We start from the raw sequence: 25228 nt of genomic DNA on the forward strand, positions 1-25228 counted from the left end.
AATGGCCGGAATGAATGGGACATGATTCAGTACTTCCTTCCAAACTCACTTTCCTACAAAGGCAAATGTCCCAAATACTTTCCCCTCTAAACTATAAAATCTGATCGTAGGTTTCACTGCTCCCTTTTCTCAGGGTTAAGGGTTGGGCGGAAGTGGAAGCTCGCTGGGGAGGAGTATGTAAGTGTGCGGAGGGCTTGGTGGGGATAATTACTCTATTGGGTGGATTGGGTTGAAGTTAAAATCTGGCTGGTTTACTTAAGAAAGAAGAATCAGGTGCATACTGTTACGCCAAGCTCTGCTCTAGACACGGACAGAGCAGCCGGTGAAACAAAGTTGCCGTCATTATAGACCAGTGAAGGAGCAGACGGTGAATACAACTATTTTCCGAATGAGTAACATAACAATGCAGCGTAGGGGCTCAAGCAATGTTGACTGAAAGAGTTATCTTTGTCTACAGAGTATCACACCAGAGTCTGGTTCAGGAAACAGCCCTGGGAACTGAGAAGCAGCCCCTGTTCTTGCAGCCCTAGCAATCCAAAAAGGAAAATACAACCGGGGCTGCCCCCTGGAGCTCAGAGCCCAGAAAGAAGGGCGAAGGCGCCCTGAGCGCGGGCTTTGCCAGGCCCGTGAAACGCGCTTCACTGCAGCCCTCGCATCTAGTCCTCGCCGACTCTAGGACGTTGTCCAAAGACAGACGGATGGCTCTGAACGACAGGCCTGAGGCCGGGCAGTCTGGATAGCGAGAAGAGCTCTGGCGAGCGGGTGCTGACCCTCGGGTTTAGACCTGCTCCGTGTGACCTTGTGCAAGTCGCGGTCCCCCCGGTCCTGCTGTGCTCCAGCCTGTGTGTGGTGTCTGGCTCCCCGAGTTTTCCCCGAAGCCTCCTTCCCCAGCCTTCCGAGGCTGCCTGGGGTGTGTGAAGGGGGTTCCGAGGGATGGGGGACCTGGGACAAACGCGGGAGGTGACCGAGGTCAGTGGGGAGGGGGTTGATGAAGTCAGTAAAGAGTGGTCAGTGGGGAAGGAGGTCGCCGGAGAGAGGGACAACCCTAGACGCTCCCTTTCGTCCCACACTGCCCCTGCTCCCACGCCCTTCAGCTGCGCTCCCAGGACGGACCTTCTCCTGGGCTCCAGAAGGACAGCATTCCTTTCCCCACCGGGCGCCTCCACCCCGCTGCCCGACGCTGAAAGGCGACAGATCCTCCGGCGCGGTGCAGGGCCCGGCTTCTCGGCCCGGGGACGCGCGGCCCCGCCCCCCTCCGCGTCCGCTCCCCCCCGGCTCGCGACCACTTGGTCTGCGCCGCCTGCATTCTCTGTGTGCCGGGCCCGCCCGCACTGCGGGGAGAGGCGGGGAGCCGCCCACGCCGCGCCCCGCGCGCCGCGCCGCCGTCTCCCTGGGACACGCGCGGGCTACGCGGCGCGCGGGAGCCGGGCGGGCGAGCATGGCGCGGCGCGCGGGGAGGTCAGCGGCCGGGCGCTAGGAGCCCAGGGGCCGCCATGGCCCGGCGGCGGCGCCGCGCCTGCATCGCGCTGTTCCTGGTGCTGCTCTTCGCCTTCGGCACCCTCATGGGCCTGCGCACGCTCAAGGCCCCCGACGGACTCCCGGCTCTGGGCCCGGGCCTGGAGCTGGCATCCTTTGAGCGACGCCGCGAGGGGGGCCCCGCGCCCGCCGCCCGCGCCCCGGCCGCGCCCGCCGCCCCGCCGCCGCCGCCGCCGCCCCGCACGGCGGGCCCGGGCAGCCCCCCGGAGCCGGCCCCCGCAGCGGCCGAGCCGGCGCCCGGGCAGAGCCTGCGCGTCTACTCGGACCTGCACGCCTTCTACTATTCGTGGTACGGGAGCCCGCGGCGCGAGGGCCACTACATTCACTGGGACCACGTCATGGTGCCGCACTGGGACCCCAAGATCTCGGCCAGCTACCCCCGCGGCCGCCATAGTCCCCCCGACGACTTGGGCTCCAGCTTCTACCCGGAGCTGGGGCCCTACAGCTCCCGGGACCCCGACGTGCTGCGGGAGCACATGACCCAGCTCACGGAAGCCGCCGTCGGTGAGTCCCCCGCCCAGCGCCCCGGCGCCCCAGCCTCGCCCTTCCTCCTTCCTCCGCCGCAACTCCCCGCGGTCCAGCCACCGGGGCCTTGGCCCCACTCACCCTTCAGCCTGGTGTCTTACCCCTTCCACGAGCACCGCCCCCCTTTCCAGTGCTCAGGCGCACCCACCCCGCCTCCTGACCCGCAGCTCTCCAGGCCCTCGCGCGGGGCGCAGCTGCTGGGAGAGCCGGGGAAGGCGGCTGGGCCCGAGCTGTTCCAGGCACGGACGGCGAGGGGGAGGCAGAGTCTGCACGTCTGCTGGGCTTCTAGGTTTGGGTTAGTGAAGCCTGGATAGCCTGGCCGCAGGAGTCTGGGATTCAGAGGAGGAGCGGCTGGGATGGCGCTGCTTTCACACCAGCTCCCGGGTGGAGCAGCCCTCCCTGCTTCTGGCTGCAGGAAGGAGTTTGCCCACGTTGCATGATGGACTCTGTTCTGTTTGCAGTGTGGGGTCCAGGAGCTTTTCTTCAAGTGTTCTGCTTGAAAAGACGTCCCTGGGCGCCTCCTTTGTAGGCAGGCTGGGGTGAGAGGCTCACCTGTTTCAGATTTTGTCACTGAATTCTGCTGGATTTTACATTTCAACTTACCTGGAAACAATCAGTGAGTGAGGGAAAAAACTGAATGCCAGAGACACTGAGGGGAGGTATTCACAGATTAATAAAGCCTGTCTCCTGCAGGATTTTACAGTCTGGAAGGGCAGACAGTCTAGACAAATGCTATTTCCCACGGGAAGAATCAGATGGACCTCTCTGTTCAGGGCTCTTCTCCCCCTCGGGACCTCAGAGGCACTCCTCTCTTCCAGGGATAGGACTGTGGATTCTGGGTGGGTGTGGCATTGTCCACCCATTTCCCTTTGTTCTAATACTTGCTAACGTCAGCAAAAGCTGAGCACCTACCTGGGCTTTTCTCAGGCTCCTTCCAGGCCTGGTGCGTTAAGGTTGCCCCAGCCGCTGCGCTTCAGCACCGCGGGGAGGACAGCTCCAGGACCAAGGCTTTGGAATCTGATCTGCAGAAGAGAGCCTGGCAGGAGCCTTACTCTCAGGTTTCATTCAGAAACCATTTTGCAGTTGGAGATGGTTTGTGAAGAAACAAACCTCTGATGCGGGGTTACCATGTGTCTCTGAAGTAGCTTGTGCTGTGTCTCAGGAGTCCTGGTCCTGTCCTGGTATCCACCCGGCATGGCTGATGATAATGGAGAACCTTCAGATGACCTGGTGCCTGCGATTCTGGACACCGCCCATCAGTACAACATCCAGGTGAGTCTTCAAGAAGAGATCAAGTTCCCTCTGGACCATCCTGGAGATTTCCCCTCTTCTGCTCTAGAGATAGTGCCTCCACCCAAGTATGGTGTTGGGGGTGGGGTTCTGATAAATACTGCCTATGTCCCTCTTATTTTCTTCAGTTCTGAAAAAAGTTGGGGAAACTAAATATAGGAAAAATGGGAGACTAAATATCACAATAATAGAGACTAAGTTGGAGACCCTGACTGGACAGAGGGCAAGCAAGGGCCAGATGGGTGCACAAACAATTCCAGCCTCAGCTTCCTACTGGGAGGTAGTGGTGGGCCTCAAGGAGCAGAGCACACATGCTCTCAGCAGGCAAGAACACTTTCAAGAGGAATGAGGGAGCTTAGCTAAGCATGTCCAGTTATTTTCCCCAAATGTACCAATTAAATAAGCCATTCTCCTCTCCTGTGGCAGAAAAACAGTGAAGAGCCCTACTCCCATTCCTGAGCCCATCACCAATACACTTAACAGGTCATAGTACATTTTCCCATTGACACAGCTTCAGTATACTTTTTCCCATAGTTTTAGGCATCTAGTGCCAATCACTTGGAACTGGCACACAAGTTGAAACCTATTAGCCATTCTGCCGCAGCCCATCAGAATGATTCCCAGATGCCCAGCTGTGGGAGGTGGGCAAAGTTCTTGCCCCTCTCTTTTTGGCCCTGAGGGCAGTGGCTGCTTTTAGGTCTGTTGTGCCCACCATTGCAGGCCCTCTCCTGAACTCAGCCTCTCCTGTAGGCCATCGCTGGAGCATAAGCCTTATAGGTTGTGACCCCTGGACAGATATTCACCTGACCAGTATCTCCTGTTTGTGGCAGGTGGCCTTCCACATCCAACCCTACAAGGGCCGGGATGACATCACTCTGCATGACAACATCAAGTACATCATTGACAAGTAAGGCTGCTCTGGGGCACAGATGTTGGTGGGGATCAAAATAGGAGTAGGGATAGGTTTGGAGGGGCAGGTGAAGAGACACAAGGGTAGAATGTGTCCCCAGCAGTTATTTTATAGTAAGAGAGTACTGGGCTTAGAATCAGCAACCTGGGTTTGAATTTTGGTTCTGAGGCCTCCAATCTGTAACAAAAACAAGCCTCTTACCCTGTGAGTCTTGTGAGAGTTACATGAGTTAAGACATGTGAAAATGGCTTGTACACTGCTTGCCCATGTCATTCATTCATTCAAAAAATATTTATTGGATGCCTTTAGGTGTCTAGGCACTGCCTTAAGCTCCAGTTGTACAGTAATGGGTAGGACTAATAAAGTTTACATTCTAGTGTATGTAGTGGGTGCAGTGGAACAGAGAGTAATTATACATAAAAAAATCAAATAGCCATCCATACTATGAAAAAGTAATAAGGGTGCTGTGTTAGAGTGTGTCCAAAAAGTACTTTAGAATGAATGGTCAAGTGAGCTTTCTGAGATGACATGTGAGCTAACACCTACATGAAGAGGCGGCTCTTCAACAATCTGAGGCAGGCAGAAAATTCCAGGCAGAGGGCTGTCAGATCCAAAGGTCATAGGACGAGACAGGCCTGACAGCAGACTAGAAAGGCCAGTGTAGCTGGAGTGTAGAGACAGATAGGATAACTGCAGGAATGGAGGTGGGCAGGGCCAGATCAAGTAGGTGGGGCCTTGCAGGTCTTGGTAAAGAGCAATCAGATCTGATTTAGACTTTAAAGAGAGAATGGATTATAAGGAAGTAAAAGTGGGAGCCTGCAGAACAGATCAAAGATGGTGGTGGCTTGACCTAGGGCAGGGAGGCGAGGCTTGAATAAAGGAGTGACAAGGGTGGGGAGAGGAGGGAGGGAACTAGGTTCTTACTTAGAGGCATGACAGTCCAATTATGGTGTCTGGCTGGATCCAAAATCGTGCTCAGGCATCAGGAAAGCTCTCATCCATGGCTAGTCCCACAGCTGTGCTGGCTTCTCCCACCCTAGGCGGCCAGCTCAGGCTCTTCTTCCTCCTGCTCCTCAGGTATGGCTCCCATGGCGCATTTTACCGCTATAAGAACAGCATGGGTAAGAGCCTCCCACTCTTTTATATCTATGACTCATACCTGACAACCCCTGAGGCCTGGGCCCATCTCCTGACACCAGACGGGCCACACTCAATCCGCAACACTCCCTATGATGCGGTCTTCATAGCTCTGCTGGTGGAGGAGGGCCACACCCACGACATCCTGGCCGCTGGTTTCGATGGCATGTACACCTACTTTGCCTCCAATGGTTTCTCCTTCGGCTCCTCCCATCAGAACTGGAAAGCTGTGAAGAACTTTTGCGATGCCAACAACCTCATGTTCATTCCTAGCGTGGGGCCTGGCTACATTGACACCAGCATCCGGCCCTGGAATAATCACAACACGCGGAACAGGGTCAATGGCAAGTACTATGAGACAGCCCTGCAGGCAGCCCTGACCGTGAGGCCCGAGATTGTCTCCATCACCTCTTTCAATGAGTGGCACGAGGGCACCCAGATTGAGAAGGCCATTCCCAAGAAGACACCGACTCGTCTGTATTTGGACTACCTGCCTCACCAGCCCAGCCTGTACCTGGAGCTAACTCGCCGCTGGGCTGAGCACTTCATCAAAGAGAAGGAGCAGTGGCTGATGTGAGGGGCCTGCAAACAGGGCATGAAGTCCTGATGTCCCAGCCTCACTGGAATATTGTCCCCATGTGGGGCTCTGCTGAGGTTGCAGGCACTCAGTCTCCAAGTCAGCAGCTGGGTGCCTCTGTGGGCCATCAGGCCTGGGCCCAGGTAGGAACAGAGCCTGTTCCTCAGGCAGGCAGTGCTGGGGTTGCTGGGCAGACAGGAAACAGGGCAGTGTTCCAGAGAGGAAACTGCAGGGCTGGCAGGTGACTGGACTTAGCCCAGGGAAGCTTCACATCCAGTCAGAACACTAAAATAATCCCTTCTAGCTTTGAACTCAGCAGGTTGCTGTGGTGTAGTGGAGTCACCAAGCCACTGCTCTTAGAAGGGTGCCAGGGTTCTGGGCCAGCATGCACCCTGCTCCCTTCTGCCAGCCTCCGTCTTCTCTTCAGGCCTCCCTGCCATATCGTCTATCTTGTCCAAGTTAGGGAACCATATTTGAGACTTCCTAAAAGTGAAATTCTTAGGTTTAAGCGATTCCCAGTAGATTCCTGAACCCAATTTTCAGGAAATAATCCTGAGCACTCACACATTCATTCAACACAGACTAACCGAGAACCTTACTATGTGCTGGGAGCAAATGACCAGGAATGGTTCCTGTCTTCAACTTACAGGATCCAGCTTCCTTTATTTAGTATGGCCTTGTAGCTAGTGCTGAAGCACAGCTATAGGTTTTTCCTTTTTGCAGTTTTAACCACTGCTGGGAGCTCTGTTTCCTCTAAGAAAATACCTCTGTGCTTTGAGCCTCCGTTTTCCCAGATGAACATTTAGCTCCAGAGAGAGGACTGGGACACTCCCCTTCCCTTTAGCTGCCTAAACTGAACGAGGCCCATTTGCTAGAGCCATTTTCAGTGCTACTGTGATTTGTATTAATTAAATGATGTGGTATTCTCAAGTGAACTTCCTCCTGATCTCTTCAAGACTTCAAATTCTGATCCTAGTCAGATTCTGGCAAATTGACATGTGGGATGGCTAGTGTTAGCACAATGAGTGAGTTTGCTTAAGAAATCTGTAAGCAAGATTTCTAGGGGGGATATTTAACCATTACTTCTTTACAAATAAACTGATGTGCTAATTGCAGACACTCAAAGCAGGTCCTGGGACACCTTCTTGGCAAGATTCTTAGGATCTACTTGAAAATATGTACATTGAAAACCACTATATTGAGAAGTTTGTGGGCTCAAGACTGAATCTCAATTCTGGGAACTGGGGTACAAGGCAGAGGGGAAGTAGTGGGCCCTACTGGCTACCAGAAGGACTCCCAGCTGCAGTTAAGTAACTGATACTAAATCCCACAGATGGATGAGGCAGCCCTGATCACCTTGCTTATGACTTAGTTGGGAAAACCAAGGCAAGCAAGGACAGGTGAAAAGGGCTGGTGACTCGTAGTAATTTATAGAAAGGAGTAACACCGAGGCCTCATTTCACAAATACACAATTTGAAAAATGCCAGAAGTACGGCAATGCCCCAGCAAGTAGGGGAAGCAATTCTCATGTTGCTGACGGCAACCTGATTCAGTTCTCTTGAAGGCTAATCTAGATCAAGAGCCATGAAAATGTTCATACACTCTGACCTAGTAATCCTACGCTAAGGAAATAATTCAAAGAAGAAAATCAAACCACTTTGAAAGATGTTTAAGAGCAGCATTATTTTCTACTAAAGAAAAACAAAGTTCAAATGCCCAACAGTAACTGTGTTTAACACTTGGTATACATATGAATACAAAAGGCTGCCAAGTAGACACTGGATTTAAATTAAAGTATTATAATTTATTTTATAAATAAGAAAAAGTCAGTCTGAGAGAGATAATATTTATTTTCCAATACTCTTTAATTTGGACACCACCTCCCACTCCTCATCTCACTCTCTGCCAACTGAGCTGACTTCCCACCATTAGGCCAAAATGATGATTCTTCACCAGGCAATTAGAGCACGACACACCACCAGCCCCTAGTTCAGAGGAAACAGTGTTTGGCCTGTAGCTCTACAATCTTTATGCTAACCTGGTTTCAGCTTCACAAGCACAAAACTTATGCCTTTGGTTACTTGAGACTTTTAAAAATATATGTTTTTACTGATTTTAGAAAGAGGGAGAGAGAGAAACATCAATATCAGTTGGCTGCCTCCCGCATGCCCCCTACTGGGGATCGAGCCTGAAATCCAGGCATGAAATCCAGGCAGCCTGAAATCCTGTGACTCGAACCCTGACCTCCTGGTTCATTGGTCAGTGCTCAACCACTGAGCAACACCAGCCAGGCTCACTTGAGACTTTTAAACAACACCAGCTGGTCATCTAGTTCATTTGGACCTTAAATGCCACCACCTCTCACTAGATTCCAAATGTTATTTAAATTGTTTCAAATTTTTTTTTTAAAAAAAAAGAGGGAGAGAAGCTTATCAGAATAAGAGAGCATCCTAGGAATGTTCTTAAAAAGTCTCTCTTCAGCTTTCGGCTGACATACGAAATTATAATAAATATAGCCCCCTTCCCGACGTGTGAGGCTAAAACCAGCAGCTTCTGGAGCCTGGTCTACAGTGTTCAGAAAGACAAACTGCCTTAAAAGTGTCAGACTAGTAATGCTATGGCCCCAGAGGCCTCTGCAAATGAGGCCTTGCCAGCTACCAGTGGACAGACACACAGTGTCCAGCATCAGTCCCTGGGCCCCCCTGCCTCCCGAGTTTCAGAAGCAGGATCCATGTGAGGGGAGCAGCCCGTACTTCCGTTGGAGGACAGCTGTAGTATTTTCCAGGGCACTGAGGAGGAAATGGAGGACAGTTAAGAGTCTGACTTCTCACAGCCCACTAGAGTCCAGTGATCAGGGAGCACTAAACTCTCTGGTCTTACTATACTATGTTCATCAAACCCTTGATGAATCCTTTTGAATCCTGAAAAAGCCAGCAAATGCCAGCAAATGTAGTCTCACTTTACCCACCACTTCTCCAAAATAAAGGTTGTCTGAGCAAGAGAGTGTGGCAACCTTTATTTTGTCAAGATCTTTTCTGCACCTCCCAACCTCCCTCAAATTCTATCCCCATGCCATAGAGACTCACCAGCCTGGACGAATGATATCGAACTTTCCAGGCACAGACAAGTCAACCACAGTTGAGCCTAGGCGACACTCAGGGCTCTGGCCATCCCCAATTGGTCCCCCATCAATTACCAGGGACAACTGAGGCCAGAGGTCCTGGAACTCCTAAGAAGAGGGAGAGGAAGAGCATGGACACTACCCCTGGCATCTGCAATGATGTCATACTGCAGGCAGGGTTCATACCTAAAACAAAGGCTAGACAACCCAAAAACAGTAGGCACATTCCTCTAGGCAGGGGCAGGAACCTCATTTAGTTAAGGGCAGCTATGCTAAGGACACTACATTAGCACCTAGGACACCACATACAATGAGGTTGAAGTCTCCCCTCCCCAGAATTAGCACCCCAAGTAACATCTATCTAGAGCTCAAAGAATATCTTGCTGTACCAGGAGGAAATTCCACATACTGTTTCTGTTGGGGAGGTCTGACCTAAGTACAATGACTGGAGTCCTAGGTGGAAGCCCAAAGGTATGGGCTCTACCCTGGACTTTCCACCAAATCTCTGTGTTCACATTCAGGTTACTTTAGAGTTGCAAAATAAGGGAGCTGGATCAGATGGTCCCTAAGGGTCCTTCCAGCTCTAGCAACTGGATCTCAGTGCAACTCTGGATCTCGGTATGGGGAGGAAAACAGGGTGGACTCTGCAGGTCCAGCCACCAACACTCAATACTTGGGCTATGGAAAGGGTACTCCCTTTCTGAGCTAGAGCATCACCCACTAACCCCCATCCCTGCTCTCACCCCTTATGAAGACATCACAGTGGCAGTTGGGCCTGGGAATCTGGGATGGGGGAATCATGGATATCAGTAGAATAAGTCAACTGCTTGCGGAAAAGGTAAGACTACCTCCTGCCATCCCTTCCCCAATGCTTTGAGTATGGCCACCAGGATCAAGTAACAGCCTGCAGTCTGAGAATAAAAAGGGATACTGAGCTCTCACTTTCCAAGGCTCTAGGTCTGGGCACAGAAAACCCCATCACTTTACTATGGGGTCCTACATTTAAGTTCAGTACGAAGAAAACAGTGTGGTAAATTAAATTTGTGTCCTCATTTGTTCTAAGCTATGCAGCTAACGCAGGATTAGGATGATCCCTTCTTTGACCTGGCTTATGGCAGAGGTAAGATAACACAATCAGGAGTCCCTGAGACAAGTGATTTAACTTTTCAGAGCCTTAACTTTCTTTACAGCACTGTTGTAAAGACATACTGCCTAACTTATTTTCCAATAACTGCTACCCCTACAAAAAGGGGAAAAAATTATACTTTTCGTAATGTTTCTTATTTAAAAAATAGGATGAAAACACCAATTTTCCCCCTCACTTCTCAAACTTTGTAATAAAACCTGTCCAAGATTCTTTAACTTGGATTCCCCCCAACCCGAAACATGCCAACTGGGCAGACTTCCCACCATTATACTCTCCTGCCAGGCAATTCCAGCAAACCATCAACCCCACTGGTTCAGAGAAAACTGTGTTTGGCTTGGTGACATTTGGGGGGATGGGGGACACGGGGCCCAGGTAACTCTCACCTTGACTTTCAGAGAACTGGCCTGGGAGCTGAGGTTGGCGCTGGTGAGAGCAAGTGGTCCCCCAAACATCTGGGCCAAGTCTTGCATGAAGGCATGGTCAGGAATCCGGATGCCTACAAGCTATGACCAAGGTGAAAGGGGATCATGAGAAAGGTTGGAAGGAGTCAGGGAATGGGTCCAGCCTGGATCCTTGTGAAAGCCAAATGGCTGGAGTCTGGAGACACAGGAGAAAATCTGACTCACAGGAGTGAAGGGGTTCAGGTCCTTATTGAGCTCCTTGGAGCGTTCCATCACCAGGGTCACTGGTCCTGGTAACAGGTCTTTCAGGAGCCCCTCAGGTACTCTCACGTGACAGTACCTGGAAAACAAAGGGGGCACAAATCTACAAGAATGAAGGGCCACTGCTGGTCAATTCCAGACTTTAGGCAGAACTAGAAAAGGGGAACCCAGGGACTACAATGGAATCCATGCCTTCCTTCTTCACTTAAGAGCTTGAGCAGAAGGTTGGGCTCCAGAGAAGCACCCCCGGCTTGGCGCCCACATGCCTCTGGTCTCCGAGGCCACAACAGCTGCACCATTATCACACTCCGTGTTTTATTTTCTTCAAAGCCCTCTCTACTAAATTAAGCTGCCATGTTTGTTGGTTTTGTGGGTTGTTGTTTTTTAACGTGGAAGCCCCCCTCGTTAATCACAAAAACGATAGGAGAATAGGGGCCTTGCCTGCCTCGTTCATCGCTGCGCCCCAGCGTCTCGCTCAGGGCCTGGCAGACGTTAAGTGCTCGATACACATTTCCAGTTCCGGATTCCTGGTGAGCCTGGACAAGCCCCTCCCGCTTCCAGCGCCTCAGTCTCCCAAGCCTGTCACCGGAAGCCCCTCCCGCGGTGCCGCCCCTAGCGGGGCCGGGTCGGGAAGGCCTTACCTGTAGACGTCGGCCACGCGGCCCAGGCACACGGCCAGCGGCTTGGCCTCGCTGCGGCCCTTGAGGCGGTACACAGCGCCCAGTGCCGCCGAGCAACTCGCCGAGCAGGCCAGGCCGTACAGCGTATCGGTGGGGACGGCCACCACGGCGCCGGAGCGCAGCTCGGCCACGGCAGCCCGCAACGCCTCGGTCCAACCGGCGCGCTCCGGGCTTGAGGAACGCACGGCCCCGTTTCCCGGGAGCCGCAAGAGCCGGGCCCCCGGCGCCGCCCGAGCGGGGCTTGGAGGGCGGAGGCGGCGGCCTTTCCGGGCGGAGCCAGCCGGCCCCTCGCTCAACCCCACGCTGGCAGCCACGGCGGCCCTCAGCCCCCTGCACGGTTGCGCCGGAGACATCCGCCCAGGCCCGCTTCCTGGAGGAAGTGACGCGCCCAGTCAGCTTCCGGTCCGGGAGGCTCGGCCCCACCTCCGCGCCGGGCAACTTAAAGGGACCACGACCCCCAGGAGGATTGAAGGAGACCGGTGGGGACGGGGCGGGGCGCAGCCTTGCGGAGCCTTAGCGCAGCGCTGGGGAGGGGGGCGGCCGAAAGGGGGGCGGTGGTCGGGCCGCGCAGGCGGAGATGGAATGGGGCCTCGGCTCAGACTGGACACGGGGGTGAGAGAGGGCCCGTCAGGGCGGGGGAGAAGGGGCTCGGACCCCGCGCCAGCGCGGGCCCTGACCGTCTGTCTCTCGCTCTCTTCCGGGCAGGGATCCTGCCGGCGTGGACCGTGGGAAGGCGGGGCTGGGGCTCGGCGGGAGGCCACCCCCGCAGCCGCCCCGGGATGAGCGCGCCCAGCAGCTGCTGGACGCGGTGGAGCAACGGCAGCGGCAGCTCCTGGACACCATCGCCGCCTGCGAGGAGATGCTGCGGCAGCTAGGCCGCCGGCGCCCGGAGCCGGCGGGTGGCGGGGTCAGTGCCCACCCCGGGCTGGGCCTGGGAGGTGGGGACTGTCCACTGGCTAGATTTGCCAAGCCCTAGCTTCCCATGGAAGGTGAAAGTGTCCCCACTGCTTTACCTCCCACCTTCCATCTGGGCGAGAGGCTCTGAAAAAGTTCAGTGCTGTCCAGATGCCAAGTAGCCATATCCTCGCGGGGCCTAATCCAAGGCCTTTCCTCCCAGCCTCACTTTTTTCCTTTCTGTTCCAACCAGAATGTCTCAGCCAAACCCGGAGCGCCCCCCCAGCCAGCTGTCTCCGCTAGAGGTGGCTTTCCAAAGGATGCTGGCGATGGAGCTGCAGAGCCCTGACCATTCCCGAGCCAGTGGCTCTGCGTTCTCTCCTTTCCGGGGGCTGGTGGCTGGACTCTGAACAACTGCTTTCAATGAAGGGGCCAGTCTTCACTGGCAGCGGCTGGAACTTGGCCCTCAGCCTCGGGTGGCAGCTCTGCTAGCAGCTGGGTTCACTCCCACTTCATCCTGGCTGAAGGCAGTGCTGAGCTTTGAAATGTAACCAAGGAATACCCAGTCTGATTACTGGATTTGGGCAGGCCAGCAGTGCTTGCCAGAGTGGTCTGGCCTGCTTTGGGGAATCCAGGTGGTGTTACATGTCCATTTCATGCTTTGGGGGCTCCAAGTCCCACAAAACACTTTTAGCAGAGCCTTAATTAAAAGGAAGCCTGCAGACTCTCCTGGTGACGACCTTTCCTTTCTGTCCTTTCCTTTTGGTCTCTAAGACTCTGATGGCTGTGGAGGGGGGAAGTGGTTGAAGGCTGTCAACCATGGGCAGGGTTGGGAAGAAATACCACAGATAACTACCAGATTTAAATAAGCATTTAATTAGGATCTCATTAGTATTTAATATTGCTTTTTCAATTCCAAAAAGTTAAATTTTCACTTCGTAGCAGATATTTTAAAGTACAATATTAAGTTTATACAAAATGAGCAATTAAGCAAACACCATTATTTCACATTCTTCAAAAATACAAATTCATATTTACTTTTTTGGGTTTGGAGGTTTCTTCCTTTGGAAGTACTGAACCTGTAACGTTTTCATATCGCTCAGTGGAAGTCCGTTGTTCCCATGTTTCACACTTAAATGAATTTGATAGGCTTTACATAATCCAAACAAAACTATTTGGGATTTAAAGAACTGTCACCAAGACCTCCGGCCAATGACTAGTGTATGTCAAAAAAGAAGGCTCTCGCGGGTCTTGCCTTTCCTGGCCAGAAGATCTAAGCCAGAGACAGCAAAACCGTGTTTCCAGCCACCTTCCCCAAACAGGGACTAGGAGTTCACAGGGAAAGGAAATAACCACCTTGAACTCCAACTTCCACCCCCACATTCACCAAAAAAAACAACAAAGGACTAGACTGTAGAGTCAAACATCACCCTAGGGGAGGCCTGAGGACACAGGGGAGAGAGCAAGAGAGGCCTCTGACTTGGCACCACTACGAGGATAACAAGGATATTGCAAAAAATGCCCCTGGGTTTTGGTGAAAAAGGTTTTATGAAAAACTTTCCCGTAAGAAAAAGAGTAGAAACTGCATTGAGCTGAGAAAGTGACACATCATCACCCAATTTTTGGCCCAGCAGGCACACCACCAAAAGGGCAGTGTGTGGTTTTAAACTTTGCATCCAGTAAAAAAGCTTGTAATATGTACACAATGACATAAAGATCCAGTTTAATTTGCATTTTCAGTGCAGACTAAGAAGCCCTCTCTTGAACAGGCGTAACAGTGAGAAATGCCCAAACAGTGGTCATCAGCTTCCCCAAAACTGTCCAAAAGGAAACAGGATAAACTGGTTACCAATCAGAAATATGCATAATTCAGTTTTGTTGCCTACCCCTCCCTAATATTAAGGAATGAACAATTCCAATCTATGTCACAGCAGAACTGTGCATGTTGGATCTATGGACATCTTTCTGCTTTGGCTGAAGCATTTTTAAACTTTCCTATTGTATAGTAGCCTGAGAATGAAGATAAAATGGGGTAGGAGGGGGAACAAGAGAGGAGTGATGGGGAAGGAAAAGAGTTGATAAAGTAAACTTTTAACAGCTTTGTTTATTGGATTTAACCAAGGCTGGAGTCCATTTTTGCTTAAAGAGCCAACAGGGGCAGTGTGGGAGCAGTAAGAAAATGGCTCACCTTGCCTCCCCACCACTAACACCTCCCCAAACATATTTCTGATTGGTGATGTAGGAAAACTGAAAAGTCTTTAGCAATACTGTTGCAAGTTCCACAAATCAATGGTTTCAGTGACTCTGGAGGTCTTCAAGATTAAGGACAATGGACATGATTACAGATATAAAAGTCTAGAAGGTGCCAGGTTTCTACCTAGGAACAACCTGTTCCTTTCAGGCATCACTTTGTAATGGTGAAGGGGGGAAAGATGGCAAGGGTGCAAGTAGTGATGAAAAAGGGCCTGAACAGTCAGCAGAAGAAAACAGGACCCGCAGCAGTTCTTTAGAGAGCCTGAGGGGGCGCCCTCAAGCACACAGGGAAGGCTTGCATAGATTGAGCAGTTGCTGAGAATGCATAATAGTGTTTCCCTACAGACAGCCTCCTGGTACAGGGCTGATGGAGCAGAAAATACCGCCAGGTCAGGGCAACATGGGACAACGACTGTCAAGCTACACATATTGCACCAAGGTAAGTGCTTTTCTTTTCACACCTCAATTTAACTTTTTATTCTGAGCAAAAAATAAAACTTTGTGGAAAGTACACACACACACACACTCACACACACACACACTCTCACACACACACACAAACAAAAGAAATTGCAGCAATTGGGTTAAAGATAAAATAACCTAAAGTGCTTTTTTATTTTATTATTTCTTTAATATACCAATATGAGGTTCTGCAAACTCGTCCCTCTGGACACATTCAGCATTATACAAAGTCTCTCAGGAAACCCACCCACCCTCCATTAAACCCATCAGTCCACTGCCTTGACACTGAAGATAAAACTCTCCAAGCTGCTGACTCTCCCAGAGGTGGTGAAGGGGAGTCCCTGCTTCTACCCACATTAAGGCCCCTCCCAGGCTTTGTACCAAGATCTCCCTCTAAAAGGATGGGGGTAGGGGGGAGATAGGGAATTCAATAAATGACACTAACTCCTGTCACCAAACTAGTGATGCCCCCATGAGGCTGACCAGACCCTGCCAGGAAACGCAGGGCCATTTTCCCTCACTGCCTGGGAAGGGCCAAATTCACTAAGGCAGTTTGGCGGTGCCAGCCAAAGCTTCTTCCCACCTCCTAAGCCCATGAACTCCAAACCCTGACTCTGACTAGCACCCTGTAAAGGAGCAGTATAACTAGAGATGCTAGTGGGGACTGGAAATATAAATCTGCAGGGTGGAAATGGTTAAGGTTACCATGGGAAGAAAAAAGGCTTGATTTCACCTGCTAGAAATCTGCAGACCTTCCCTAACCTTACCAACTAGCCTCATCCCCAGGTTTGGGAAACCACACCCTCCATGAAGGCTCTGTCTGGCTCCACTTTCAGCAGCAGCTCGCTCTTCTCCAAGGTCCTTGGCACTAAAGGCCAGGTTTACCGGAGGGGGTGGGGAAGGAGAGTGCTGGAAGAGGAAGGAAAAGAAAGACTGCCTATCCTGTGGAATAAATCTGCTCTTTACAACAACTCACTGACATTTTAAGCACACTGATTTTCCAAAAGCCGATTGGGTTTGATAGTCCCCCTTGCAATCTCAAACCACCCTCCAAAGACAGATACTTCAACTAGAAAAGCCTGTCAGCCTAAATAAACACTGTTTTAAGATGCTTCTTCATCACCCCCAACCTTTGGAGAAGGGAAAAGCTACTGACCTGGGTAGGCTCAACACGGTAGCACATCCCTGGCTACCAGAAAGAAGCAACATGTAAACCATGGACCTTCTAGTGGCTTCCCCTGGGCTCCTGTTTCCCACCTGCTCCCAGGGAACTGAATCCCAGGTGACTCTATGTGGGAGGAGGTCATTCCTGCCCGCCTATATGAACTACCTTTGGGATCCTATTGTGCTGCTCTCTCAGAAGGGGAAAACAGCTTCCTATGGTGGCAAGGTGCAGAGACAGCCAAGGACAAGCCATGCTCAGCAGTTGGTTTTCCAGGATCAACCCGCTCTGGTAAAATAGATTCCTCCTGCCTTATCAACTTCTGCTGAGGTCAATGGTCTCCAGAACCCACCAGCTTTGGGGGGAGGGGAGTGCAGAAAGTCAAAAGGAAACCAATTCTCCTGCCTAGACTCCTGGAATGAGAAACCACCAGCTGCTTGTTCTCACGGCAGTAACAACGCTCACCAACACTGCCCTCTTGTCCAAGTCTGTCCCTGAACATCTTATTAAAGGCAGGGCTTCTGGCTCCCAAAATGATCTGCTCTGGATACTGTCTTGGCTGGCCCTGAGTATTGGCTCAGAGAACAGGAGGGTGACAAATGCAGATAGATCTCTTTACATTAGGGAGTGGAAAAGGAAGGCAAATTATGGCTACTTTCTGTCTGACATCGTTGACTCTGAAGAGCAGCTGTTTGTGGAACCCTGCTCCTTGCTCAAGGTGGGGAAGGGGCTCTTGGGAGGCAGAGGCCTAGTCTAGACACTGGGGCATGCCCAGTTTCTGAGTTCAGTGAGCTTGGTGAGCACTCATGACTGCATTAATATAGCCAGCTGAGAGAAACTTTCCATTTAAGTGTGGACTGTACTTTATGATTATGTTTAGAGGCAATGACTTGGAGCCAAAGGCAGACAGATGGATGTAATTCTACACACAAATCAAAAAACAATTCTTCTTTCCTACAACACAACTTAGTGAAACATTCCAAATGAGACAACGTATTGCAACATTTCAGGCTTTTTGGTGGAAGGGGAATTTTTTGTTTGTTTTACCCTGAGTAGAAGATCATCGTTTTGTGTTTTTTATTTTTGTTTTTGTTTAGACATCATGTGACTAAGCTGAGCAAGTCACATCCTTCTTTGCACTGTACTAGGCTGTATGCAAAATTCAGAGGGGTGAGAGGTGGAGATGAGAGGGGCAACCAAAAGCCTGGCTAGAACCTGGAACCAGAATACCTGGCCTGCCAATTACATGCCACCTTTAAAAACCTCTCTTAACGCTACACCTGATAAGCAAAACACAGCTCTTCTGCTCTGAGGAAGAAAAATACCATTAAAGGAAGGCAGAGCACTGACCAGCAGCTGGCCATCAGCCCATATGTCCAATCTAGGACAAAAGAGGGATGTTCCCCAAGAAAAATTTACTGTGATCTGCAAACCCTGGCAACCAATTGAGAGACAGAAAGAACCAGGAAGGCAAAGAGTGTGATCACGTTGCTAGAGCCTGCTCTGCACACACGTGATTGACAGATAGCAAACAGCTTGCTAGGGCCCCCAAAGAACCAGATCATCAGCACAGCTTCAGGTCAGGCTTTTAGCTGCCCACTTGTGCTGCAGCTGGATGCAGGATGACACCTGCTACAGTCACTCTGAGCTCCACTGACACCAAGCGCAAATAGCAAAACCATCTCACCCAATTCCTGTCCAGCTCACAGCTGTCTGACCTACCTTTGCCATTTCCCTCTCTGATGGAGTGAGGGTCTGGCCTTTGGAGCAAGCTTCAGCCTCAGATTCAAAAGACACACAGGGAGGAGCAACGCTTGGCACACTGAATCCACTGCCCAGACCACAAGGCCCCAGTGCAAGCGATGGGCAACATCAGATTGATGGAAACCACGCCCTTTCCCTTAGAATTTTTATGCATACGAGTAACCTTAATTTCCAAGTTCACATGACAATAAGCAAAAGTGACATACAGTGCAGCCAAACAGTTCATTTATAACTTAGCTTTTTTTTGTTTTGTTTTGTTATTTTTTTTCCCAAAGACCAGTTCCTTAAAATGGATGCTCCTGGGATATGAATAAAGAAAATACATCTGAAAGGTGAGGATTTCAAACAGTAGATTTCTTCATCCTTCATACTGCAGGTCTCATGAAGGTAGGCACCCCACCTTATGTATGCTTCCTGCTTGCCTTTTCCTGGAGGGGAGCACATCCGGGCCTTTCACTTGGAGAAGCTGCTGGTCAGGCCCAGCTCCTCCTCCCCCTGCAGTAGTGCTTCAATGGGAATCAGATTGGACGGCGGGTCCAGGTTCGGTAGGGACAGAAACTCTGACACATCCATGGCACTTAACGTTTCTGTCTGAGGGTCTGGAGGAGTCTCTGCTTGTCTGCTTTGCTCACAGGAAGAGGGGATGGCAGATGAGGACGACCGGGGGACAGAGGGTGAGGAGAAAGTCTGTGGTGGCAGCTTCAGGCTGGGCCCATCAGGAGGCGGGGGGCCTGGCTCTGGAGGGGGTGGGGAGGAACAGCCCTTTCTCCTGCCAGCCGCCCGCTCCTTGGCAGAGTCCCGGCATGCACACTGACACTGACATGCCTCCTCTTGCTTGATGATGATCACGGGAACACTGAGGCCAATCTGCTGTACAGAGCTCCCTGCGAGAGAGGCAAGAGAGACTGCTCTTCAAGTGGCTGCAGGGCACAAGGGGATCTAGACTAGGTGAGAGCTGAGTGCCATGGAGGCAGGAATGATGGAGAGGGTGGGTGCCATGTGCCAAGACAAAGTCCCTCTTCCTTAGAAAGTCAGGCATGCACGCACACCACGGAGATGTGCCCTGTATTTCCAGCCTTGTTTCCAGCCATCCTCTCCCCTGCACCCTCCATGCCAGCCACAACGGATGCCTCCCTTTTCCTGACATGTTTTTCTTACCTCTGAGCCTATGGGTGCTTCCTTCAGCCTAAACTCCCCAGGCTGTTCTTCTGGAGAACTTACTCTTCTTATCTCTGAAGACCCAGCTCACTCCCCTCCCGTTCTGATGCCTCCAGGCAGTGTTTCCAGCAGGCTTATCCCTAGGGCTGGCCCGAGGGCAGCTGCCTGGTACTGTGCACAGAGCTCCCAAATTCCTCCCACCTCTCTGTCCACACAGTGCAGGGCTTGTTCACTTCCGTCTGCCCAAGAGGCTCAGACAGATGTCTTCACGATATCTCACTCATCTTTGTAGCGCATCTCTGACACACAGTAGGTGTCCGTAAACCTCCTTTTACACAACCAGCCTTGTGCGCACACACACTCTGTGAATTGAGACGTAGTTTGTGTGTCTCAAGAGCTCTAGAGACCAAGAGGCAAGAGGCCTGAGAACTCATGCTTTGGCTCGGCCACAAACTCATTTGTGACTTTCGGGGGAGTCATTTAACCTTTCAGGACCTGTTTCTTAATCTATAATATAAAGAGTTTGAAAAAAAGGACCTTTTAGTTCTATACAGTCTCTGACCCAGATGCTATTTCTTCATTACTGTAATTAGAAAAGAGTCCAGTGAATTAACCACTGCCCTCTTTAGCATTAACTGTGATTCAAGCTTTTTTCTGGCTACATTTAAAAGCTGTATCTGAAAGGGAAAGAACTTACCAGTTAAAAAGTGTTAAGTGTGGTACTGTTGCCTTAAGTGCACTAACCTCCAAAAATAAGAATATGAAACACTCTAATAAATAAACAATACAATGTGACAAATTTGATTTTAAAGTTTTAAAAACTGAGGCAAAGCAATGATTAACTGTGCCTCAGGGGGCGCAGAGAGTTGGCTATCTTTTAAAGCTCACACAAAATTACATACCTGTGCTACTGGCTACTGGTACCGCAGTGGTAAAAAACACCTTCTCAACTTTAGATGCTTGCTGCTGGAAAAAAAACAACAAGAAATCACATTTATGGCCACTCAAATGTGGCAGATCTCCAAGGAGGTTAAGCCTCCCCATGTGATGGTCATCCAAGAGGACAGAAAGCCCTCAGTGCTGAGGGATTTTTGCACTGAGAAATGTTTTGTTTGTACTCTGACATGAGGTCACCCCACTGTTTGACATTCAGTGCGGACAATGTAGCCAGCTTTGCCCCCCACTACCTGGCTGTCTCCCAGCTGCCTAATCCAGTGGTTCTGTGTGTCCAAAGTCCTCCAAGGTTGCTTTTCTCAAGCCAATGACCTTCTCAGAGGGAGCCCCAAGGCTGGCTTCCCCTTCCAGCTCTCCACTCTCCACCATTCCCCAATACTTCTATGAGGCTGGAAAATTTTTTTCCCCTCAAGGATTAAGCTGCATGCTAAGGACAGGCTAAGAGTGCCTCTCACAGGCAGAGTAGCCCCAGTGAAGGCACTGAGCACAGGGCAGCTGCTCAAGGGTGGGTCCTGAACTCTGCCACTTATTCGTTGTTGAGGTCAGGCAAGTGATTTAACCTCTAAGAGTCTCAGTTTCCCCACCTGTAAAAATGGGGATGATAACCAGAGGATGCTTGGTGAGCACTCAGCAAATGTTAGCTACTTATGTTACTACTAAGTAGGACTATAAAGTCATGCCCAGAAATGATCCTAATCACTCAGTACACTTCCTATGAAATTGGCTATAGTTCCTACTTTCTTCAAGTTTTATCTTAAAAGGGCTTTGTCTTTTATCCCTTTAAAGAAAAAGATAAAGCCTAGGAGGAACATGAAAGCTTCTGGCTAAGTTATAGGAGATGACACTATAAAATAATGATGGAAAAATCAGAGCCATATTTAAATGCATGAAAGTGAATTATGTGGAAAGGGAATGACGACACTTGTTCCATGCAGCTCCCCTGAGCAGATCCAGAAAAAAATGATAAAAACCACATCGAGGCAGATTGGGTCGTAACATTTCATTGAAAAGACCTTTCCATTTGAAAATGGAACTAGGTTGCCTCCAGAGGTGGCTGGCACCCCATTTATGGAATTTGAGTGCTCTCACTATTTAGCCCTAGTTTGTTTGAGAGCATCATACATCTCTCCAGATGTTCTCCTACCTGGGGTATCCTTTTCTCCATCTAGTTCCTACTCTCACTTCAAGGCTCATCTGACCTGTATGGCTACCCTACAAGCCCTTCGTCTCTAACCCCTCATCAAGCAGCACGATGTAGTAATGAAGAGCATGGGCTCTGGGTTGGTCTGTGCTCAAACCCCAGCTTGCCACTTATGGTGTGTGACCTTGGGCTGCTCGTTTAACTGAGCCTCAGCTCTCCTCTGGTAAAATCCTACCTATGTCCTAGGATTGTTGTAATGCATTAAAAAGTGCTTAGTTAGCACAGTGGGTGACATCTAGAGATACAGACATATAGAAACAGCAAAAGATCAGTGGTTGCTATGGGGGAAGAAAAAGGGACAGAATAAGTGACAAGGGTACTTTAGGGAGATGAAACTATTCTGGATACTGTAATGGTAGATACATGATGCCAGGCATTTGTCAGGTACCACATAAAGAGTGAAAATGGGTTGGGGGGGGCAAAGGGTGTATGATAATTCTCTGTACTATCTGTTCAATAAAGTAGAGAAAAACTAACTTAAAAATAATGTACATAAGGTAATGTCTTACAAGTTAGGTCCTCAGTTTTACAAAGTGCTTAGATTAACACAGTAAGCCCTTACAGCTGTTATTTTTTCCTATTACCATTTTTTATTATTTGGCACTTTACCTACTCGTAATATTAATTTCTTTTAAGCATTTTACCCTCTTTATCTAGAATGTTAAGTTTTTATGAAAAACATCATGGTTTTCATTTTTTGGTATCCCCAGAGCATCCACGTGGTATCTGGTAAATACCAGGCTCTCAAAGTATATTTAATTGAATGACCAAGTCATTTCCTTATCATCGAGACCAAACACTTTTGTAGAAAATGGCTCTAAGTGGGCTCTGGGAACACAGACTATTTCTCTGACTGGCCTCTGACAGGGTCATATCAGTCCCTCACATCCGTGTGCCTCTGTCCTGGAGACAGAACCCACTTTGCTGAAACGTTGCTGGGTCTCTGGAGTTTGACTGTTCGCCTGTCCTGGACGATGGGATTAGACTGCAGGAGGAATACTTGTTCAAATGCCTACTAAAGGTTGCTTCTCTGCCTCCCTACTATATCAGCCCAGCATGTCCTGGATTTACACCACCTGGTTCTGGGGAAAATGTCGGAGACAGAATTACACGTTTGGGGGCAGACATGACAACCACCTTCCCTCGTGAAGTACGAGCCTCTGAACATGTCACCTGTGTAAATACACTTCGCCCCCGGTCAGTTCATACATAATACTTACAATTTGTTCTTGGTTTTGCGGTGAACTGGCGGCACCATTTAATATCCACTGTAAGTTCTGTTCTCCCATGACCAGGCTGGACTGCAGGATAGCTGTGCTGGGAGTCGGGGTGATGGTTATGGTGGGATTATTAGTTAGGACAGAGTTGGCACCCAGGGGTAGAGTCTGGACCATGGCTGGCAGGGGCTCAGTAGTACTTTGTGGTTGGGGCGGTGCTGCCACGGCTGATGTCACTGCCGCTGCTGATGCAGAAGCCCCAGCAACAACAGAAAGTCCTGGTACGATGGGCTGCGGTGCCTGAGGGTGCGGAAGAAACTCTTGATGATTAGCAGCAAACTGTGTGCTGTGGGGAACAGGCACTTCTGGAGGTTGTAAGAGAGCAGGGGGGTTGCCAAATGCAGCTTGCTGGGAACCAGTTCCTAGGGAGGGAGCAGGCGGAGGAGCAGACGGTGCTGAGGCTGGTAGCAGAGGCTGGGGTGGCTCGGAGAGGCCAGGCTGCAGTACAAGCGGAAGAGATAAAGATGCTGAATTTCCTGTGGATGGCGGAACATCACTGACTGACTCTGCATCACCATTAAAACTTTCAATCAAGGCAGCTGGCAAGAAAAAAAAAATAGAAAAATATATACATATCCCAAGCCTTACATGAGCCAACACAAACACAGTCACTATGGGCTAAACCAAAGACAGCTGAAGTATATCAGAGCCAATTCCTTCATTGCTAGCAGGCTGGCTTTCTGTTTGTCACTTAATGACATCCTGGCCAAAGTACCAGGCTTCACAATCAACCCCACTTTCTAAATGTGAAGACCTAGTATAGGTCTTAGCATAAAAAATGTGTAGTAAGGCTTTTCTAGAAATGGGGCTAGGGCTCCTTTTCTGGCATGACCAGTGTGTATATTTTCTGACTACTGTGAGCTTCAGAGACAGATTCTCATTCAAACACAGTCTGATCTCTGCATCTGACAGCTAAGTCTGTGGATCCTATCCACTCATGAACAGGGTGTCACATCAGAAGAGTTCTGACCTCCGCTCATTTTTTAAAGCCAACAAGAGCTTTAGAAAAGGAGACCCTTTTCTTTAAGGATCTAGGGAAAGTAGACCCTCAAGTAGACCCTTGCTGAGGGAAGTAGGGAAAAGATGAAACTGAATTGAAAGGCTGTTACTTTTCTAACCCTTCACTGACAGTCACTCCATTTGAAGGAACTGAAATAGTCTTTCACCAGGCCTGTCATTCAGTGTATCAACAGTGTGAATTCCCTTTCCCAGTGCTGAGATCTGAGCAGGAAGAGTCTGTACAACAAACCTGTCTGCTGAGGATCTTCCCGAATTGCCGTATCATCTGAATTCTGGAACATGGATTTAAAGATGATTGCTGGTGAAAGTGTGCTGAGATCCTGGCCCTGTGTCTGATGGACAAAGACAAGGATATGAGACCAGCCATCAGAGGCAACTCTCCACCATAAGGGGACACAGAGCAGCTGAACCATGTGATATTTTGATATGTTTCTTGTTTCTAACTTTTCCTTTTTTTGGGTGACATATATGTCCCTGAACCTCAGACATTCAAGATTTGGGGCCTCAAATACTCCAAAACAGAATCCGACAAGCTTACTAGTAGCAGGAGGAATGCCTGCTTTGAAAGAATTTTACTGGAACACAGATATGCTCATTCATTTACTGTCCATGTGCTTTCAGCTACAATGGTAGAGCTGAGGAGCTGTGACAGACTGTATGTTCTTCGAAGTCAAAAATATTTACTATCTGGCCCTTTACAAAAAAAGTGTGCTGACCCCTGCTCTAAAAGACCAAATCTTACATAAAAATGGGATTGAATAATACCCATTATTTGCAACCTGTTTTTCTTAGGTAATAATATATTAACACCTTTCAACGTCATTTCATAACATCTATAATATTCCAATATGTACACGTGGTAATGAATCAACCAATATAAAGAACTTTTATATGTCCCATAACAGGCAATTGTGATCATCTTATATGCACTATTGTCTGTCATTATATTGATTCTTTGTAACTTAAATTGAGAAAAGGTAAAAGATATTTATAAAGATAAAACTTGAAACAAACAAACACATATTGCCCTAAGGACTGAGTCCTGATAGGCACCAAATAAAATGACCACCTCCAGGCTTCCCTTTAGTTACAGGAAGGGGAAAACAGCAATTCTTTTATCTGCAGTCCACCTCAAGTCCACCTCCACCCATGCATTTTGTAGGGCAAGAGTGACCAAGGCAACCCCAAGAGTCTAGACAAGCACTAGAATTCAGCGAAGCAAGGGGGCAGGGGCCGTAAGGCTGTGGCAAAGGAGGGAGAGTATGTGCCCAGTCACCTAAGGGCTTCAGTGGAATCCTGCCACGTGGCTCTGCAGGCTGGGGAGTACCAGAACTCAAGAACAGTCCTAAATTTGGATTTTTTGGTTAAATCTACTGATTTGTAATTAAAAGCAAGTAACTGAAAACATTTAAAAGCACCAAATAAACCAAACAAAGCCTATCTGCAGGCTATACTTGGCCCCAGTGCTAACTTGTGCTTTAAGGTTGTTCTGCAATG

At 49.8% G+C, this 25228-nt stretch overlaps 4 protein-coding genes and 1 long non-coding RNA gene across 5 annotated transcripts in view; 3 read left to right on the forward strand and 2 right to left on the reverse strand.

Moving 5' to 3' along the window:
- The first annotated feature begins 1493 nt into the window (after nucleotides 1–1493).
- On the forward strand, nucleotides 1494–7105 carry MANEAL (mannosidase endo-alpha like). The gene is made up of 4 exons (XM_087820316.1): nucleotides 1494–2040; nucleotides 3224–3333; nucleotides 4182–4258; nucleotides 5339–7105. Exons 1-4 carry the CDS (start codon nucleotides 1494–1496, stop codon nucleotides 5973–5975), a joined length of 1371 nt encoding a protein of 456 aa, XP_087676442.1. The 3' UTR covers nucleotides 5976–7105.
- A 1101-nt stretch (nucleotides 7106–8206) lies between these two features.
- On the reverse strand, nucleotides 8207–11939 carry YRDC (yrdC N6-threonylcarbamoyltransferase domain containing). The gene is made up of 5 exons (XM_016219384.2): nucleotides 11548–11939; nucleotides 10871–10985; nucleotides 10628–10747; nucleotides 9063–9205; nucleotides 8207–8765 (listed from the first exon to the last, which is right to left on the reverse strand). Exons 1-5 carry the CDS (start codon nucleotides 11937–11939, stop codon nucleotides 8693–8695), a joined length of 843 nt encoding a protein of 280 aa, XP_016074870.2. The 3' UTR covers nucleotides 8207–8692.
- A 448-nt stretch (nucleotides 11940–12387) lies between these two features.
- Nucleotides 12388–12935, forward strand: C9H1orf122 (chromosome 9 C1orf122 homolog). The gene is made up of 2 exons (XM_016218658.2): nucleotides 12388–12493; nucleotides 12734–12935. The coding sequence occupies exons 1-2, from the start codon at nucleotides 12446–12448 to the stop codon at nucleotides 12827–12829; spliced, it is 144 nt and encodes a 47-aa protein (XP_016074144.1). The 5' UTR covers nucleotides 12388–12445; the 3' UTR covers nucleotides 12830–12935.
- Nucleotides 12936–15043: 2108 nt separating this feature from the next.
- On the forward strand, nucleotides 15044–24160 carry LOC148092387 (uncharacterized). The gene is made up of 3 exons (XR_015715024.1): nucleotides 15044–15172; nucleotides 18397–18453; nucleotides 23924–24160. It is a non-coding gene; the product is annotated as an uncharacterized LOC148092387 (long non-coding RNA).
- Nucleotides 16804–25228, reverse strand: part of MTF1 (metal regulatory transcription factor 1) — a 39133-nt gene continuing 30708 nt past the window's right edge. Inside the window, exons 8-11 of the mRNA XM_016218646.2 lie at nucleotides 23961–24063; nucleotides 22655–23250; nucleotides 20182–20245; nucleotides 16804–19005 (exon numbers count right to left, since the gene is read on the reverse strand). Of these exons, the coding sequence (XP_016074132.2) occupies nucleotides 18575–19005; nucleotides 20182–20245; nucleotides 22655–23250; nucleotides 23961–24063 (1194 nt within the window). The 3' untranslated portion in view covers nucleotides 16804–18574. The remainder of the gene's footprint in view (nucleotides 19006–20181; nucleotides 20246–22654; nucleotides 23251–23960; nucleotides 24064–25228) is intronic.

Source organism: Miniopterus natalensis, chromosome 9, assembly GCF_054644295.1.
Source record: "Miniopterus natalensis isolate mMinNat1 chromosome 9, mMinNat1.hap1, whole genome shotgun sequence".
Classification (NCBI taxonomy): domain Eukaryota; kingdom Metazoa; phylum Chordata; class Mammalia; order Chiroptera; family Miniopteridae; genus Miniopterus; species Miniopterus natalensis.

What these genes read in the sequence shown, in the direction of transcription:
- MANEAL (XM_087820316.1), top strand. Translation starts at nt 1,494, where the DNA reads ATGGCCCGGCGGCGGCGCCGCGCCTGCATCGCGCTGTTCCTGGTGCTG. An exon ending in CCCATCAGTACAACATCCAG is followed by an intron (nt 3,334 to 4,181) that starts GTGAGTCTTCAA and finishes TGTTTGTGGCAG; the next exon opens with GTGGCCTTCCACATCCAACC. An exon ending in ATCAAGTACATCATTGACAA is followed by an intron (nt 4,259 to 5,338) that starts GTAAGGCTGCTC and finishes CCTGCTCCTCAG; the next exon opens with GTATGGCTCCCATGGCGCAT.
- YRDC (XM_016219384.2), bottom strand. Translation starts at nt 11,939, where the DNA reads ATGTCTCCGGCGCAACCGTGCAGGGGGCTGAGGGCCGCCGTGGCTGCC. An exon ending in CGCGTGGCCGACGTCTACAG is followed by an intron (nt 10,986 to 11,547) that starts GTAAGGCCTTCC and finishes TTTGTTTTCCAG; the next exon opens with GTACTGTCACGTGAGAGTAC. An exon ending in CCAGTTCTCTGAAAGTCAAG is followed by an intron (nt 9,206 to 10,627) that starts GTGAGAGTTACC and finishes CCCTCTTCTTAG; the next exon opens with GAGTTCCAGGACCTCTGGCC.
- C9H1orf122 (XM_016218658.2), top strand. Translation starts at nt 12,446, where the DNA reads ATGCTGCGGCAGCTAGGCCGCCGGCGCCCGGAGCCGGCGGGTGGCGGG. An exon ending in CGGAGCCGGCGGGTGGCGGG is followed by an intron (nt 12,494 to 12,733) that starts GTCAGTGCCCAC and finishes TGTTCCAACCAG; the next exon opens with AATGTCTCAGCCAAACCCGG.